The sequence below is a fragment of the Sesamum indicum genome, linkage group LG7, assembly GCF_026168435.1.
Source record: "Sesamum indicum cultivar Baizhima isolate 11 linkage group LG7, ASM2616843v1, whole genome shotgun sequence".
In the NCBI taxonomy this organism is placed as follows: domain Eukaryota; kingdom Viridiplantae; phylum Streptophyta; class Magnoliopsida; order Lamiales; family Pedaliaceae; genus Sesamum; species Sesamum indicum.
The window spans coordinates 14,419,145-14,436,973 of NC_142663.1; the positions used below are offsets into that span (position 1 = coordinate 14,419,145).

The window sequence follows — 17,829 nt, forward strand, 5'->3', positions numbered from 1 at the left end:
TCTTTCTTAAGATTTGTTATAATTACGAATACCGCTCATTGTTTGATAAATTACAAATACTCCCTTGATATTTGAGAAATTACATAATCCTTAGATCGATGTATAAAATTATCAACTTTGTCCTTACTATATCTTTTTCTAAAAAAGAAAAATTTATAAAAAATCGAAGATGATGGATGAAAATTTTCTAAAAACTATCCACTTAATTCAAAAAAAATTATAATTTTTAATCCATAAAAGTATTTTTGTCAGTTCACCATAAAAAATAGATGAAAACCTAATAAAGTGGGCTAATTGTTAGACGGCCGTTAAAACTAGAGAAGTATTAGTAATTATATAAAATTTTATGAAAGATCGTCGTAATTTATCCTTTTAAATAAGATTAATCAAACACCCTATGTTTCAAATATATAACACAATAATATTATTGTCCGAGCGCAAAAGAGCAATACAAGATACAATTGTAATTATTATTTATGAATAATGAGACATACTTGAATAGTATTACAGAACAAAAAAAAAAATGCTTTCAACTCATTAGTCTATGTTTCTATCCCACCTTATTTTTTCATTATTTTTTTTGTCATAAAGTTTTATATTTTTATTAAATTTATAATTACAGTTTTGTTCTTTTTTTTTTTTCTCATTTCCTTACACCACAAATTATTATTATTATTATTTTAATATTTTTTTTATATGGCAGCGGGAAAGGCTGCGGCGCCGGGTAGTCAAATTAAAAGGAAACGAGAATTTCGCGGGGCTATTTTGGTCTTTAGATATATTTAGTTCCCATCAAGACTCAAAACTGCTCTCCTAAAACCCTAATCCCTCTGCCATCACAAAACCCCAACCTTCGACTCGATAACTCGCTCGTACGCACACATACAATAGAGATGGGGACTGACAGTGAGGCCGAGAAGAGTGCGCTGAAAGAGAGGGAGAAGAAGAAGCTGTTGGCTCTTGCTCCCATAGCCAAACCACTTGCCGGCAAAAAGCTCTGCAAACGAACCCTCAAACTTGTTCGTCGAGGTGCCCATTTACACTACTCTTGATTGTGCTGTATGGTTGTATGTTGGGTTCTTTCGATTTGATTTCATTGTATTTTTCAATTGACATTTCAGCTGCGGAGCACAAGTGCTTAAAGAGAGGTGTTAAGGAGGTCGTCAAAAGTATTCGCCGCGGCAACAAAGGGTGGGAGGGTTTTCTGGTTACTAGTTATTATTTTTGACAGCATTTCATTAGGATTTGCCCGTCCTCTTTTTCCAGCTCAATTATTTTCCTATAATGTTTAGTAGTAAGGTGCATGATAACTTTTGACAGAGTAACAAATCCAGTTCTTTATTTTCTTTTAATTGCATATACATTAGGAAGATGGAAGTTTTATTTATTCGTTGTATTACTAAAAGGAACTAAGGAAGAACTACATTGTTGGTTTGTAGATTTTTTCTGGGTTGGAATTTTAATCAACTTTGTCCAATTTTGAGTGCTCATCCCCTTGGTTTTCAGGGTTGAGTGAGGATGATTTTAGAATGTATGGTTTAGATTTTCAATTAGTTTGAAATGTGCAAACGGTTATTAATGTATATGTATCATTTTGCTTAGTTGATGATTGGAAGATGTCCATTACAATGTGCATGTGCATATATTTATTTATTCGTGTGTGTATGTGTGTATATATATATATCAGTATCTGTGGATATGTTAGTAAATGTTAAAAAATTTTCTATAAGTGTATGCTTTAATAAATACGTATAAATATGCATTAGTAAAATATATATTATTAATATATATGGACCTGAAATATATTTATTTATTTTAATTTATATGCGTAGCATGTATCTTCTGTAATTGGGGCTTAATTAATTACCTGGCAAGGAGGTGAATAAATTTGTCTGGAAAAATGTATATTTACTTGACTGATGCTTAAAGAAGCTTGTTTTGAAGATATTGCCCTGTATTGAACTTTTTGTTCCTAAATTTGATATTATGTTATTTTTGTTGATTGCAGAATATGTGTTATTGCTGGGAACATATCACCTATAGATGTCATCACTCATGTTCCAATCTTATGTGAGGAAGCCAACATACCATATATCTATGTTCCATCGAAGGAAGTAAGTTTTCTCACTCCCTATTGATAAGTAGACATGTTTCCATTATCTTATTAAGATGTGTGTTCTTGGTAGTGTTTTCACGTCTGTTTAGCTCATAGTGCAAGTGGGATTCTCAAATATGGTTTCTATTTCTGTCTACTTTGCTTATTATTCTCCCACCTCCGACCATACCCCACTCACACAACAGGAAAAGGTGGGTGGTACTTGCGAATCCCATAGCTCTATCCCCACCATTCATCAGGTGGGGGGACATGAGATGGATACCTGATGAATGTTGGGGATTCCCTGGCCAATGGGCACCTGGGGCAGCCAAGTTCTTTCTCATAGATGATGCAGGTGTGAAAACTGTTGTGCTGCACTAATACTGGTGATAGGTCATATCATCCATCTCATCCTCACAATCTTGAAGCACACCATTTTTCTGAAGAGATCTGTATGTTGTCTTTTTGTCACCAGTCAGATTCACCATGCTCTTTACTTGGATGAGTGAATGTTGGGAAAATGTGTCATGGAGACCTGTGTGCCTATTCTCTCTTCCTGCTTCATCCATCTCATCCTCACAATCTTGAAGCACACCATTTTTCTGAAGAGATCTGTATGTTGTCTTTTTGTCACCAGTCAGATTCACCATGCTCTTTATTTGGATGAGTGAATGTAGGGAAAATGTGTCATAGAGGCCTGTGTGCCTATTCTCTCTTCCTGCTATCCAGCTATTTGTAAGAATATGCTGATGCAACATTGACTAGACCAATAAACACGATATGCTGAATCTGCTTGTGACCTGCCTCTCAGGCTGCATGCGAAGGTGAAATATTCATGCTTAACAAGTTCGATGTAATTGATACTGATAGTAGATAAACTACACTTTTCAGGACCTTGCAAATGCAGGAGCCACCAAGAGGCCAACTTGCTGTGTTCTGGTGCTAACCAAGCCCACCAAGGGTGAACTTGGCCAGGAGGAACAAGAGAAGTTGAAGGCTGAACATGACCAGGTCGCATCTGATATATCTGAACTTGCTAATTCAATGTTTTGACATGCTGAAATTACATATGCAGTGTGTATTTTACATCTATTAGGACATGTAAACATCAGTTCAGATAATGTAATTTTCTACTTGCCTACTCCTAGATCATGAATCTTGTTTACAGTTAATGATGAAGCGTCCAGAGCAACAACAGCCTTGAAGATCTGATAAAATGGTTGACATAATCTTATCTTGTTGAACTAGTACTGATCCAACTAATATTGTGAGACGGGAAAGGAGCCGAGTCCAACACAAGAAACCAACTCCAGATTATACATTGTTTGCATATGAATGAGCAAACTTGCACTTTTAGTCCATACAATAGGGGGTTGCATTTTTTGTCCCCCCAAATTACTGGTTTGGTCCTATAGGATCAAGTTATATTTTTTGTTCCACAGCGTAAAAATTGTGGCATGTTTGATCCCATTAGATAAAAAAAATTGTAGCATTTTTTGTCCCAAATGCTAAAATTTTGAAGTCTAGGTTCCCAACATGCTAAACCCGTAGACTGACTGTAAGATAAAAAAATATAACACCCTTCATTGTATAAGACAAAAAAAGCAATTTGCTCCATATAAATTCCTTCTGATTTCCTGTGCACGAAGAACTGTGCAAATGGGATGGATTCTACTATAGACGTCAAAGGCATCGAATGAATCCGAATATTGATAATTTAAACCCCATGTGTTGATGGAAACACTTGTACAATGTGTGGGATATAAACAAATCTGACGTGAATAGTAACATATTATTTATTATTTGAAACATGTTTAAAGTTTATTCGAGCTTCGAAAATTAGTTTTAATTGAGTTGAGGATAAGTCGAGCTCGAATGGCTTGACAATTTTATATGGCTTGACAATTTTATATTTGTTTGATATGTTTTATCTTGTTGCAGTGAGTTTCAAATTTTATGAGGAAAAATATATATCAATATGATTTGTTATGTTCGGTGAGCCAAGTCCTATGAAACTTTCCAAGATCTATCTAAATTGAATATCAGAAAATGTAACCTTATTTTTTAGCTCTAATTAGAGGTGCAAATCCTGAATGGTATAGACTTATGAAGATTGATGCAAATAGTTTTCTGACATGGGAAAGGCAAACCATGATGATCTGTAATGTATTATTGCACATGCGGTTGAATTATTTATTGTTGATTGCTTGTTTGTTCTTAGCTGTAAGGATACCAACTTATCCATTGCATGTCAGCAATTTTTGGTTCAGAATCAGATAATATCAATGAATTAGGTTAGCGTCGTCCCTTCATTGTAAACACTTTTTAGATAAAAATAAAACAAAAGTTAAATGAATAATTGATCAAAATTAATATAAATAAAAATTAATCGATATGACTAATTAATTAAGAAGTTGTATTTATAAAAGAAAAAAAGTATAAATAAAAGTATTTTAATTAACCTCCATCTTGCATACCAACAGTAAAGGTGCAGCGTGTACTGTCCCCGATAATGTAATTGGGATAAATTATATTGACAACGTGATTAGGTTAAAATACATAAATATTTTTGTTTAAAATAATGCTTACACAAATACTTTTTAAAAAATATTACACTAACACTCGTCAGAGGATGTAATTATAGTTTTGCAAAAAGTATAAGATATTTGTGTATTTTTATCTAATTTCAAGAAATATCAACATAATTACCCTAATTAAAGATATTTTCTATAGAAAATATAATATGATATGGACATAATACTAATTCTTGACCATCAATGAAATATCATTGTCCATTCAGTTAAACATTTAATTTATTTGATATTACAACAAAGATTGAATTTGGCCTTAAAAAATAAAGTGAAGTATAATTTAAGTACGAGCAACTACAAACTTAAGAATTAATAATTATGAACTAAAATGATACAAATTTTAGGATCATTCAGGTATTAAAATAAATATATATATATATACTCGTAATTTATAATTTATTTATATAAATTAATTATTTTTTTAAAAAAATTACACATGCACACCAAAAACGTCTACATCATTTACATAAATAAATCATTCATTTTTTTGGTAAAATTGTGTATATATCTTCATAAACGACAATATTAAGCTATTATATCTTTTTACTTATTAGAGATTATTTCTATAATTAAAAAATTATGAATTAGAATGATACAAAAGTTAGGATCATCTATGATATTTACTAATATTTAATAATATAATAATATCCTGGCTGTACTGTAATGAACCGTAACGGCGAAGTTATTTGCTACCGTCATCTTTCCTTCTTTCCTCGCAAACGCCACGTTTTCCCACGTCCTTTTCCTCCTCCGACCCATCATCAGATTCTTAACCACCTCATCTAGATTTCAAACCCACATTTAATGTACTAGTCTGTTGAAATCTTGGCTCAGTTCTTTATGATTTTGATGGGTTTTAGCTCCTGATCTTAGTTTGTATTATTCCCGAGTTTTCCGGTTGTTTCTTGAGTAAATGCGAAGCTTGTTGATCTGATTGGTGGGAAGAGAGAAACAATGGAAAACGGAGAAGCTATGGACAACGGCGACGTCTGCTCTATGTTAACGGTGAACGGAGGAGAGAACGTTTACAGTTGTATAGAATCTGATGTTTCGTCCGCTGATCATCTTGTTGTTATGGTGCACGGGATTCTTGGAAGGTAACTCTCTCTTGAATATTTACATGCTATTGCTTCCATGGGAATACGGTTAAATAAGTACGCTTAAGTATTGTTTGGGAGTTTCCCATTTTATTTTTGCCGGGATCTTAAATTTTCAGCATTTAGATAATTACGGGTTCATGATTTGAAACTCTTTCTGCCTGGGTTACGGTAAGGGATGCTGGGTGATTTCTTCGAGTCTTAGTATATGATGCTGTTTTTGGGTTGAATCATGAAGATATGGTCTATTTTAATGCCATTATGCCAGATTTTAAGCTTTTTATTGAGTTTACTTGCGAGGACTGTAATGTGTGCATGTAAAGAGGTTCCTTTTTATTATCTTTTCATTTTATTTGTGTGAGCACAATGCCAGTGAAGGTTGTAAACAATTTGATAGATTCCACTGCTGTATGTAAAGTACACAATTAGAGTTTGGTGTTCCACTGTTTGTGTAGATTTTGTTTTTCTTGTAAACTTGACTTTATTGCTACTGATGGTACTGGTGTTTTTATGATGTCGTTATTGCAGTGCTTCAGATTGGAAATTCGGAGCTGAGCAATTTGTCAAGAGGCTTCCTGATAAAGTATTCGTTCACTGTAGGTTGGGCATTCCTTATAGTGTGAAAAGATCTGTGGTTTCTGAAGAACTCTCACACTTTTTGTGTGAATCCGCAGTTTTCTATTTCAATGCATAACTATAACTTAACTGGTTCTACTTGAAAGAAAGTGAGAAGATTCATTCTCCTCATTTTGACTTTATTTGGCAAGTGTTAACCCAAGTTTTATGTCTGTATGCGAGTAACTTTCATCTTGAAACTTTACCTGATCTTATCTGATGGTGTGTCATATACTTTCATGTCACGTGGCGTGAGGTGGCACTTAATGCGACTACTTCTTTCACCGGTTCTAACTTTTTCTGGGGTGTCAATTCTGGATTCTCACAAGTTCCTAAACTGCACTTCTTTAGTGGTAGGCTGGTAGCAATGATGAAAGTTGGATATTTTACAAACAGTTCCCTCTTAATGCTTGTATTTTCATTTCTAGTATTGGGCTAAAGGGTTGGAAGCACTAGTGCCTTGTCCTTGATCTGATCTTGCTCCACTATGATTTGGAAGTGGTCTCATTTTTCTCTGAGTTCATAACTTAATTCAAGCTTCTTAAGGAAAAGTTGGTGCTGGAATTTGCACAAAATTTTCAGCCCATCTGTTTATAGTTTAGTGATGTGAGATGGCTAAATAGTTTGGTGGTGATCTTCGTCCACATTTTTTTGTATCGTTAATAGCTGGACACGCACTTTCCCTTATTGTCGAGCATGTGGTAGGATTTGAAATGGGGTTAGCTTTCTAAATTTTAGGGTTGACTGAAAGATTGATATTTCACTATAGAATTTATGAGATATCCTGAAAAGACGTGGACTTAAAAGAAGAATCATCCACTCTATATAACACCCCAAAAAGTTCTCTATCTGATTTCTAGAGTTTTTTGTGCCATTTCTATGCTTTTGCTACTCAAAGGTTTGTTGGCTCCTAAATGAGCATAAACTGCTTGCAGGTAGTGAACGGAATATGGCAAGGCTGACACTGGATGGCGTGGATGTAATGGGTGAGAGACTGGCTGAGGAGGTTGATTTTTGTTTGTGCTAGAGCATTTAGTTTTCTCTCTGCCCAATTCTTGAAAAAATATGTCTGCACCATAATTTGATCCTGCCTCTGGTCTTCATTTTAGGTCCTTGAGGTAATAAAACAGAAGCCTGGTTTGAGGAAAATCTCGTTTGTTGCACATTCTGTAGGGGGACTTGTGGCAAGATATGCTATTGGAAAATTATATAGACCTCCAAAGAGGGGAACTGGAGAAGAACTATCAGCCGCTTCGTGTAATGAAGCCTCAAAGGGTACAATTGGTGATCTGGAACCTATAAACTTCATTAGCGTAGCCAGTCCTCATCTTGGTTCTAGGGGTAATAAGCAGGTAGGTGGCTTTCTTTTTTATCTCTTAGCGTTCTTTTTTGGTTCATACTCGTGTGTTAGAAAGAAGTAGCATGATTTGTATGCAATAATTCAAATGGCTGAGTTGATAACATGATACATTTCAGTGGTTTCTAGCATGTGGTCCCTTTCCATTGAAATTATTAGTTTTGCAGTTTGGGCACTGTTTGAGGTGGCAGTTTCAGTCAGGCAGCTATACCATTGGACTTATTCTGGAAGAACCTCTTTAGTATTTCACCTGCATTGAATTTATATCTCAAAAAAATAATTCTAAATACATATTTGCTCCAGTTTTGGGAAATTACTTGGTTCTTAACCTATCTGTCAGGTACCATTTCTTTTTGGTGTAACTGCTTTAGAGAGAGCAGCTGGTCATCTAGTTCACTGGATATTTAGGAGAACAGGCCGGCACCTTTTCCTTACAGATGATGATGAAGGGAAGCCACCATTGCTTAGACGAATGGTAGAGGATAATGGAGAATACCCTTTTATGTAGGTTTTCCATATCAACTTTTTGAAGTCCTTAGATATTCATATGGATGAGTGATGCAATTAACCTATGCAGGTCTGCTTTACGATCTTTCCAGCGGAGGGTGGTGTACTCAAATGTCGATTACGATCGCATCCAGGATTTATGAACATTATACACTACCTTTTTCTTTGTGTTGATTATTGCTTTCTATCATTACTTTTAAGAATAATTTCATAGATATCCTCTTGAGGTTTGTGTATATATCAAAAAGAGAACACAAAAAAACAAGGATAAATGTTTTTGAAAAATTACATTTACACCCTTAAAAATCAATTTTAATTTCCAGATTCCTCTGGCCATCTGTCTTCAGCTTGGCATTGTAATGTAAAACATGATGTCAGAGTAGTTGAATCATTTTCTAAAACTCATTGTTTTTTCTTTAAGGCCCAGAAATCATCAGGGGATGTCTCTGTGACAATCCCTTCTACTATGTTTCTTGTCTTCCTGAACATATTGGTAGATATTGTGGGTTGGAGAACATCATCAATTAGACGCAACAATGAACTGCCTAAGGCAAAATCTTCACTCTTTTCAGAGTCATTAATCTTTTCTTATTCTTTTGTCTTGCTATGAATATCATAAGTCTTTGATTTTTGCAATACGTTAGCATGACTTCCATTTTAACAGTGGGAGGACTCTATCGATGAAAAATATCCGCATATTGTCTATGAAGAGCGGTGCAAGGCATGTATTAAAAATCAAAACGAGTCCACGACAGAAGATGATGGTCTAGACCAGCTGGAAGGTTTGTAACTTCCATTCTGCTCACAGAGTGTCGCATAAAACATGCTTGGTCCTGCAGATTAGCCTAACCTCATTTTCTTATTCCCTTCTTGATATGAAGAGCTCTCTTGCTGACGTATTGAGTCAAAACATATTAGTGTGATTGGCCCAATCATAGCTTGGGAGTGAGCAAGCTGTTAATACTCAGACCCTTTTGGCTCATGCATTCAGGAAATCTAAGTAGGAGACTTGTCTGTAGTGACTCCTGATAAATTCTGTTAGTTCCGTTGTGGCTTGAGATTGGTATATTTAATATTTAACTTATGATGGGTAATGACAAAAATGACAAATATATGCAGTTGCCACATGTTTTGACTTTCTTTATAGCTTTTGGTCAAATACTTGTTTCTTATGCATTGAATTCCTTTTATTGCGTGCGAATGACTCTGTTGTCGGGTTTGCATATGTATGTATCTGGCTTTGAGTTCTCCATGTCCAAGTAATCTATACATTCTGGCATGTACAATGCAGAGGAGCTGGTAAATGGCCTCTCTTGTGTACCATGGGAGAAAGTAGACGTCAGCTTCCACAATAGCAGGTTCAGGTTCGCTGCCCATAGCGTTATTCAGGTCTCTCTCTCTCTCTCTCTCTCTCTGTCTCGGAGTTATTGCCTAAGAAACAAGCTGATCTCTTGGTGGTTTTATAGGTCAAAGACCATTACATGCATGCAGAAGGTGCAGACGTAATACAACATATGATTGATCATTTTCTTTTATAGCATGAGGTCCAATTATAGACCAAACTGGACCTTTTTCTTCCAATTTTTCTCTGGACTGCAATGGACTTAAGGTGCTGCCATTCTGTATTCATCAGGGCTTCATTCTTCCTTTTATTTAACCTCAGGCTTTGAAGACGACGATTTAATGTATTTAGGTTGTAGGCTATTTGTTTCTGTGTAAGTGAATTTTGCGAAATTAATCTGCTGAACAGTTATGAGACTTGTTTATTTTACTCCTCTGTACATGAACTACTTTTAATTTCTTGATCCATAATGGAAGTGTTGTATTTTAGTTTGGAATTTGTTGTTTAGTTCTGTGCGTTACTTGAACCATTTATTATGGAATATTGCTACTTCATAAGAGTTAAATTACAACAATGAGGAGTTAGGTAAGTGGTAAAACTGATTCAGCTCACATAGTTCTCCGTTTAGGTACAAAGTTCTGTGTTTCGAGCTTGCTCTAAAGTCACCACCAATACCAATATGGTGGTTAAGTGTTTGATTCTTCACTTGAATTTTATGAGTTTGGATCTCGTTAAGAATGTGAAATTTGCCACTTGATGTGGATGTATTATAGGATAGTGGTGGTCGACTCGCTATGGAGCCTAGCCTGTGAAGTAGGGCAAAATGTTGTGTACTAAACACTGAAAATTAATTGGCCACCAAAAGTGATAAGCCTCACATCAGAAGTTGTTACTCATTGATATGAGATTTCAAGGACAAAAAATTTGGCACAAGGTTTTATTGATAGTGATTGAGAGTGAGAAGAAAAGATGAGGAATGATGGAGAGATATTGTGTTGATAAGAAATTCTAGAATTTAACAAGGGAGAAAAGGGAGCAGATTACAAGATAGATGATATATAATACTGTTGGAAATAGGGATGTAAGTGTGAGATGTGTTGTGTATACATTGTAACATCTGCAATATTTAATATATAAATAGGGATTTAATTGATTATCTATATACATTGCTTATTTTGTCTTGTTTGAACTATATTTGATATACATATATAGATAGTGCCGGTTAGTTGTTTATCGAGTTGCAGGTTCATTTCTCTACTAACATTTTTCAGGTATAGATCTTTACTCACTGAGAGCTAAGTTCAAAACTTGCATTTCAGTCAGGTTAGGCTAGTATGCGGTTTTTCCTTAGTCGGTTGTAAAAATGGACATCACGTTCTTGGGGTATAAAATAATAAAACGTGGGTAATGTGCGAACTAATTATAAAAACGTTATTTTGTGGTGTTTTATATGTATATATATAATCTTGTAGATGAAGAGTCAATTGTGTCTGTGGTGATGATAGGAATACATGTGTATATATTATTCGGTAGGGATTGAGTTATGAGCATAATTACATGTATAAACAGGATTTATTCGAAGTATAATATTTATGAAAGATGTAGTCATAGTGCCGTTAGGGGTGCTAAGGATTTAAGTGTTTTCATTTTTCATCTATTAATAAATAAATATTTATTTGAAGATTTCACAATTTCATCTTTTCTCTTTCACGTTTTATTTTGTTCTCATGAATAAGAATATATATATATATATATATATAATATAGATTAAATACCAACATATTTTATGCACACTCACACCCCTGCCTACATTTCTGTCACCATTACAAGATTTTAACTCAAACAATAAAACTCAAGACTCCAAAATATATATATATATATATATATATATATTATTATATAATGCGAGCGTGGGGATATATTATTACACTCACACACGCTTTTAGATAATCATCAAGCGATGCCCACCCGAATTATCCAAAAGCGTGTATAGTAGAGCTACACCTTTGTGCAGTTGCTTTCATTTCCAGCTGATTCTTACACTGCTACTTCTCATGTAAACAATCTCCGCACTTAGATGACCCTTCTTCTGTCTAAATTAACTGCCCCACCTGACTCCATTTTTTATTATTTTAAAATTAAGATATCGATGCTTCATTTGTTACGAAATTGATACAGCCTGAAATCAGTCTGTGCAATAACAAAATGAAACATTAACAGTCAAATTATCTAATCTTTTAAAATCCAACAGTTCAAATTATATCAAGGAGTCAGATCTCACTGCACCAGTTCCAGTAGGCCAAAACACCACAAACCCATTACGGTACTAAATTCTAAATCCTAAAAGGGACATATCGTCATTATTCCTCACTTTTATTTAATATAGTGTAACAAAAAGGAGATTATCAATTTCCCAACATTTTATGTACAGCTTCAAAGTAAATTACTTATTTAGCTAGCTACGTACAACCTCTATAACTGTATGTACAATCAACACCTGCTTCTCTAACTTGTATCCGCATGCCCTTGTTTCCTCCATCAAGAGTGGACATACTTCAACTACACATACTTCAATCACTCATAATCTAAGGACTGGGAGTAGCACACCCATCCGGTCTCCTCCTCTTCCGTCCGGCGTTCGCCGCCGGCGGAGGTTTTCCGGCGTCCAACGGGAAGTTCAGAATGGCCTTGCGGCCCCTCATCTTGAAGGCGGCGCAGTCGTAAGCCCTGGCTGCATCCACATCCGTGTCGTAAGTCCCCAGCCATACTCGACTCCCCTTCCGGGTCGGATCCCGAATCTCCGCCGCGTACTTCCCCCACGGCCTCCGTCTAACTCCCCTGTAGTGTCTTCCAGCCGCCAACAGAGTCACACCCGACCCAGTAACCAACTCGGTGAATTCGGGTTCGGCCTTCACGGGTGCCTCCGGACTCTCTGGAAAAGATGGATCATCTTGAGTATCCGTCGTACTCATGCTAATCTGGGGCTTCGTCTCAAACTCGAACAAATCCGGGCTGAACGCGAAATACTGAGAAATCGGGGAATCGGGCAGGGGAGTGGGGCCGGAAGAGGAGGGGGATTCGAGCTCTCCGGGGCTCCAAATGGGCTTGTCGCCATAAACATCGGAGAAACAAAGAGTAGTGAGGTTGTCGAAGAATGAGTCTGCAGAAGTGAAGTCTTCGAGGAGATGGTGGCGTATGAACTCCAACGTTAGCGACTCGTCTGAGGTCTCCATGACCACAACAACAAATATCTACAGACAGATATGTAATAGTTTTGAAGACAATAACATATAATATTGTGATATTTTTCAACGGAGGATGTTGTGTCGTGGTATATTTGGTGACAAGAATGAAGAGTGTGGCATATAAATATATACATAGCTGGGGGGTGGGGGATGGAGGCGGAAGACGGTTTTGGGGGGGGCGCGGTTTGTACACAGAATTAGATTTTATTAATTATGTGGGGCTGAGTGGTGGAAATTTTTAATTGGGATTGGGTTTAAGTGGAATTTAAAGGGAAAATTATTTATAAAATGCCAAAAAAAAATAATCATTTTTTAAAAAAAAAATATAAAGTACTAAAGACCTGGGATTTGAAATCCCGTCTTTGACGAATTTTTTAAAAAAAATAAAATAAAGGCATGTAAAAGTTTTAAAATCTCAGATATCTTAAAATTTTTTACTTGTGCAATATATAAATATTGATAGGACACATGCATGTAAAAAGGAGAGCAAATTTGGTTGTACAAAATTTGATTTTATGTGAAAATTTCATTCTTCCTACGAAACTTGACGGTTTGCATTTTTAAAAAAATTTCACAGTTGCTGCAAGTGTGAAATTTTTTTCCGTCCAACGTATAATTTTTTGTTGTTGTAACTAGTATAGTAAGCTGTTTTTACTGATTATATTTTTTTTTTATTTATATGCATTTCGTTGTTTTCGTAAAAATATTGTTATTAATTTAATTTTTATATATTTTATTTTGTAGATATGGCGCAACAAACAATATTGATTTGTTATATACTTTGGAGGTCAACAAATTAATTTACATAATTATGTAAGTTATGATCGTTATCCAGTCAAATTTTTGAGAATATAATAAAATATTTGTAAAATTGGAGTCTATTTTATATTTGTAATAACTATCTCGTCTGTGAATTAGATAGGTTGTAAGAATAAAGCATTTAAGGTCATATGGAATGCTGTGTCAAGAAAATTGTATCTGGAGCACAGAGGAAGGCAAGTCCATACATATTAGGATTTTGAACGTATATGATTGGATCGTAAAGACCTGAAAAGAATATTGCTAGTGCAAAACTGTCTATAATTTTAAAATAAGCTGAAAACATAAATACGAGTTTTCGAAAATTACCCCCATATCATACAATAAGTATAATAAATATTTACTATATGCTTAGTTAGTTCGATCTAATAAAAAAATTTCTCAACACATATATGGACTATAAAATTAAATAACATTTATTTACTTAATTATCTCTAATTACAATTTTTTACATATAAATTCATAACCTGCCTTTCTCATATAAGTCAAAATAAACCTTTTCTAATTTTCCATTTTCCAAAAGATATGGAAGTTAAATATTTGATAAATTATAAGCTTTTTTTGAAAAATTAAAAATACACATTAGAATTAATGATCCTCTAACAAATATTCTTGCTATCACAAGAGATCTTCCTATAATAAATTATTATGAGAGAGTATTTATTAAACGACTATTAATTTTAATAAGATATTTATAAATTTTAAAATAATAAAAAGAATAACTATAATTATAATAAATTTGAAAGGAATAAATATACATTTGATTTCATCCGAAAAGGCAAAAGTTTGAAGTGTGTCGTTGTGGTTCTTTTATATCTATCAAAGCACGTCATTGGTAATTGGTTTATCACTTTATCTTATCCAAAGAGTAGTAATGGTGGTGGGGGCGCGCGACTCCAACTTGCGCCGTCGCTACGCAATTCAAACTGTAACACTCCATCGCTACATGCAATAACTACTCTATTCTTCACTCTTGTCCTCAAGTGGATCAAGATGGGGTCCGATGTAATAGTTCCAAATTTAGGGACTCTTTCTGAAATTTTAGTTATATAATCACATAAGTAATTCAGATTGGATTTAGCTGAACGTGAATTAATTATATAACAATTGTAATGATCATCAAATCGTGTTGTCGGTAGGAATAAAATCATATGTCATTCCCACATTCCTAAACTGGAGAGCTTATGATGGGCGAGCAGTGACTATCATCTCATATCGAATGAAGGCACGAGACTTAGAACAACATATAAGCTCCAAAATACGCTCGAAAGGTGAACCCGTCCTTCGGTCGAAGGACCCATAATAGCGACTAAATTTGTATGTAGTTCCATTGCAAATTAGGCAGAGACAATGGGCTTGATTATAATAGTTAGCACCAAAGTTCTCTTTATTGGATAGAAACGATGAAATTATTATAATCAGCGTGTATTATCATGTCATCTCAAATAAAGACAAGATTAAGTACCATATTGTTAGGAAATGGATCGGGTTAAGATGGATAACAGGTGGAATATGAAGGCGATAAAAGACACACGAATTTGTTAACCCAGTTTGGATATAAATCCTACGTCTGGGGGCGATACCAAGCCAGGAGAAAATACTCAAAGAGGAGGAAAATTGAGGAGTACAACACACACACACTTGTATGCAAGTCTTCACCACACGTGAAAGACAACACTCACCCTCGTCTCAACTCTTTCTTTTCTCTCTACTCTATTCTACTTTGCTCTATAAAACAATGCTAATAAGAGTAGTATATATAGCCATGACTTATCCTTTTTCCAACTCAACTTGGGATTTCTAAGTTGAATGAGGTTATCCTTCTCCAACTCAACTTTGAATCGGGTTATCCTTCTCCAACTCAACTTGGGAATTCTAAGTTGAATCAGGTTATCCTTTTCTTCTTCAAATCAATCTTCACAACTTAACAATCTCCCACTTGAAGATTGATTAGCTTTTCTCCACTTCTTTCTTGGTACCGCCGGGTTTGTCCACTCTAGTCATCAAGGCCAGTCGAAGCCGTACACAGCTTCAACTTCGCCATCGCAACCGCCTTGGTCAGCATGTCCGCAGGATTCTTTGTCCCTTGTGATTTTCATGCCCAATATCTGTCTTGCTTCGCCAAGATCTTTCATGTCAAACTTCCTCGATAACTGATCCTTGAGCCTATTGATCTCCTTGACATTTGATCCTGCTATCAACATGTCATCAACATACAGGAGTAGAATGATAAAAAACTCATCGAACCTCTTCACGTAGCAGCAATGATCAGCATTGCATCTAGAGAAACCTATCTCTAGCATGAAGTTGTCAAACTTCCTGTACCACTGCCGCGGAGCCTGTTTCAATCCATACAGGCTTTTCTTCAGGCGACACACCTGCTGATCATCTCCATTATACCCCTCTGGTTGTACCATGTATATCTCCTCCTCAAGATCCCCGTGTAGGAAGGCTGTCTTTACATCCATCTGTTGTAACTCCAAGTTCTCTGCCGCTACCATGCTCAACACAAGACGAATAGTAGTTAACTTGACAACAGGTGTAAAAACATCAGTAAAGTCAATACCGTATCTTTGTTGGAATCCCTTTACTACGAGTCTTGCCTTGTACCGCTTCTTCCCGTCTGATTCTTCCTTAACCCGATAGACCCATCTGTTCTGTAGGGCCTTCTTTCCTTTTGGGAGCTGACACAATTCCCATGTGTTGTTTTTCTTCAACGAGTTCATCTCGTCGTTCATCGCAAGCTCCCACTTGCTCTTGTGGACATCATTGACTGCCTCTGCGTAACATTCGGGTTCTCCACAATCAGAAAAAAGCAAGTAATAAAGAGAGGGGGAGTACCTATCTGGGGCCCTTCTCAGCCTCGGTTCTCGACCTAGTGCCAAGGGTGTGCTGCTTTCAGTAATCGGTTCCTCCGATACTGGTTCTGGCTCTATCTCCGTTTGTTCGGTTTCGTCCGTCTGAACTCCCACTGAATCCGTATCTGCTGGTCTCATGATCCCGGAATTTGAAATATCGAGATCAACAAATTCCCTTTCCTTCTTGTCATCGTCCGGGCTTACCTTCCTGTCGTTGTACATTACATCCTCATTGAATATAACATTCCTGCTACGAATTATTTTCCGGTTTTGATCATCCCAGAATCTATACCCAAATTCGTCAGTCCCATACCCAATGAATGTACATTTAATCGACTTAGCATCCAGCTTAGTCCGATCATCGTTCAAAATATAGGCTGAACAACCAAACGTACGTAAGAAAGAAAGATCCACTTTCTTACCACTCCATACCTCTTCTGGTATCCTGTTGTTCAACGGGACAGAAGGCCCTCGATTGATCAAGAAAGCAGCCGTGTTGACTGCATCTGCCCAAAACATCTTTGGTAGTCCGCTCTTCAATCGCATGCATCTCGCACGCTCATTCAGTGTTCTGTTCATCCTCTCAGCAACGCCATTTTGCTGAGGTGTCCCCGGGATTGTTTTCTGCATTCGGATTCCATGGTCGGCGCAGTAATTCTTGATACCTTCACTGTTGTACTCGCCACCGTTATCCGATCTGAGACATTTCACTTGTAGACCTGTCTCATTTTCCACTAGTGCCCTCCATCTCCTGAATGTATCAAAGGCATCAGATTTTCTTTTTAAGAAATACACCCATACCTTTCTAGTGGAATCATCGACGAATGTCATGTAGTACGTTGATCCACCAAGAGATGACACTGGTGCTGGCCCCCACAAATCGGTGTGAACAAGCTCCAACTTTTCTTTCCTCGGAGTTCTTCCTGTGGTCAAGAAGCTCACCCGCTTCTGCTTTCCGAACACGCAGTGTTCACAATGACCCACCTCCACCGATTTTAACTCGGGCAACCGTCCTTTCGACTTCAGCACGTTCATTCCTTTCTCGCTCATGTGGCCCAAGCGATTGTGCCACAGGTTAGCCTGCGATACAGTTCCTGCAAAGGGAATGTTTGAACTAGATCCTCCCGCCATGTAGAGCGTTCCCGACTTTAGTCCTCGAGCCAAAGTCATTGCTCCCCGACTGATCTTCCACTTCGCGTCTCCAAACGTCGTGTGGAATCCATCACTATCCAGCTGTCCGACTGAGATCAAGTTCCTTTTCAGTCCTGGTATGTGTCTCACATCATGTAGGGTCCAGCATGAC

General features: G+C 36.4%; 3 protein-coding genes across 5 annotated transcripts; 2 read left to right on the forward strand and 1 right to left on the reverse strand.

Moving 5' to 3' along the window:
- Positions 1 to 797: 797 nt before the first annotated feature.
- LOC105179203 (H/ACA ribonucleoprotein complex subunit 2-like protein) lies at positions 798 to 3,267 on the forward strand. Its single transcript, XM_011102800.3, has 4 exons — positions 798 to 1,029; positions 1,122 to 1,191; positions 2,009 to 2,114; positions 2,987 to 3,267. Exons 1-4 carry the CDS (start codon positions 894 to 896, stop codon positions 3,146 to 3,148), a joined length of 474 nt encoding a protein of 157 aa, XP_011101102.1. The 5' UTR covers positions 798 to 893; the 3' UTR covers positions 3,149 to 3,267.
- A 2,098-nt stretch (positions 3,268 to 5,365) lies between these two features.
- On the forward strand, positions 5,366 to 10,100 carry LOC105179202 (putative lipase ROG1). Of its 3 annotated transcripts, none has more exons than XR_016066360.1 (10): positions 5,366 to 5,783; positions 6,312 to 6,379; positions 7,334 to 7,404; positions 7,508 to 7,750; positions 8,096 to 8,259; positions 8,355 to 8,388; positions 8,760 to 8,812; positions 8,927 to 9,044; positions 9,554 to 9,651; positions 9,729 to 9,770. XR_016066360.1 is itself a non-coding variant. In XM_088882493.1 (10 exons), the coding sequence occupies exons 1-10, from the start codon at positions 5,732 to 5,734 to the stop codon at positions 9,798 to 9,800; spliced, it is 999 nt and encodes a 332-aa protein (XP_088738619.1). In that variant the 5' UTR covers positions 5,367 to 5,731; the 3' UTR covers positions 9,801 to 10,100. The 3 variants fall into 3 exon arrangements, 2 of the variants coding, with proteins under 2 accessions (XP_088738619.1, XP_011101101.3); XM_088882493.1 differs by having other exon boundaries at positions 5,367 to 5,783; positions 6,312 to 6,383; positions 8,333 to 8,388; positions 9,729 to 10,100; XM_011102799.3 differs by having other exon boundaries at positions 5,370 to 5,783; positions 8,333 to 8,388; positions 9,729 to 10,100.
- A 1,856-nt stretch (positions 10,101 to 11,956) lies between these two features.
- On the reverse strand, positions 11,957 to 12,958 carry LOC105179201 (Integrase-type DNA-binding superfamily protein). The gene has a single exon (XM_011102797.3). The coding sequence runs from the start codon at positions 12,835 to 12,837 to the stop codon at positions 12,190 to 12,192; it is 648 nt and encodes a 215-aa protein (XP_011101099.1). The 5' UTR covers positions 12,838 to 12,958; the 3' UTR covers positions 11,957 to 12,189.
- Positions 12,959 to 17,829: the final 4,871 nt, after the last annotated feature.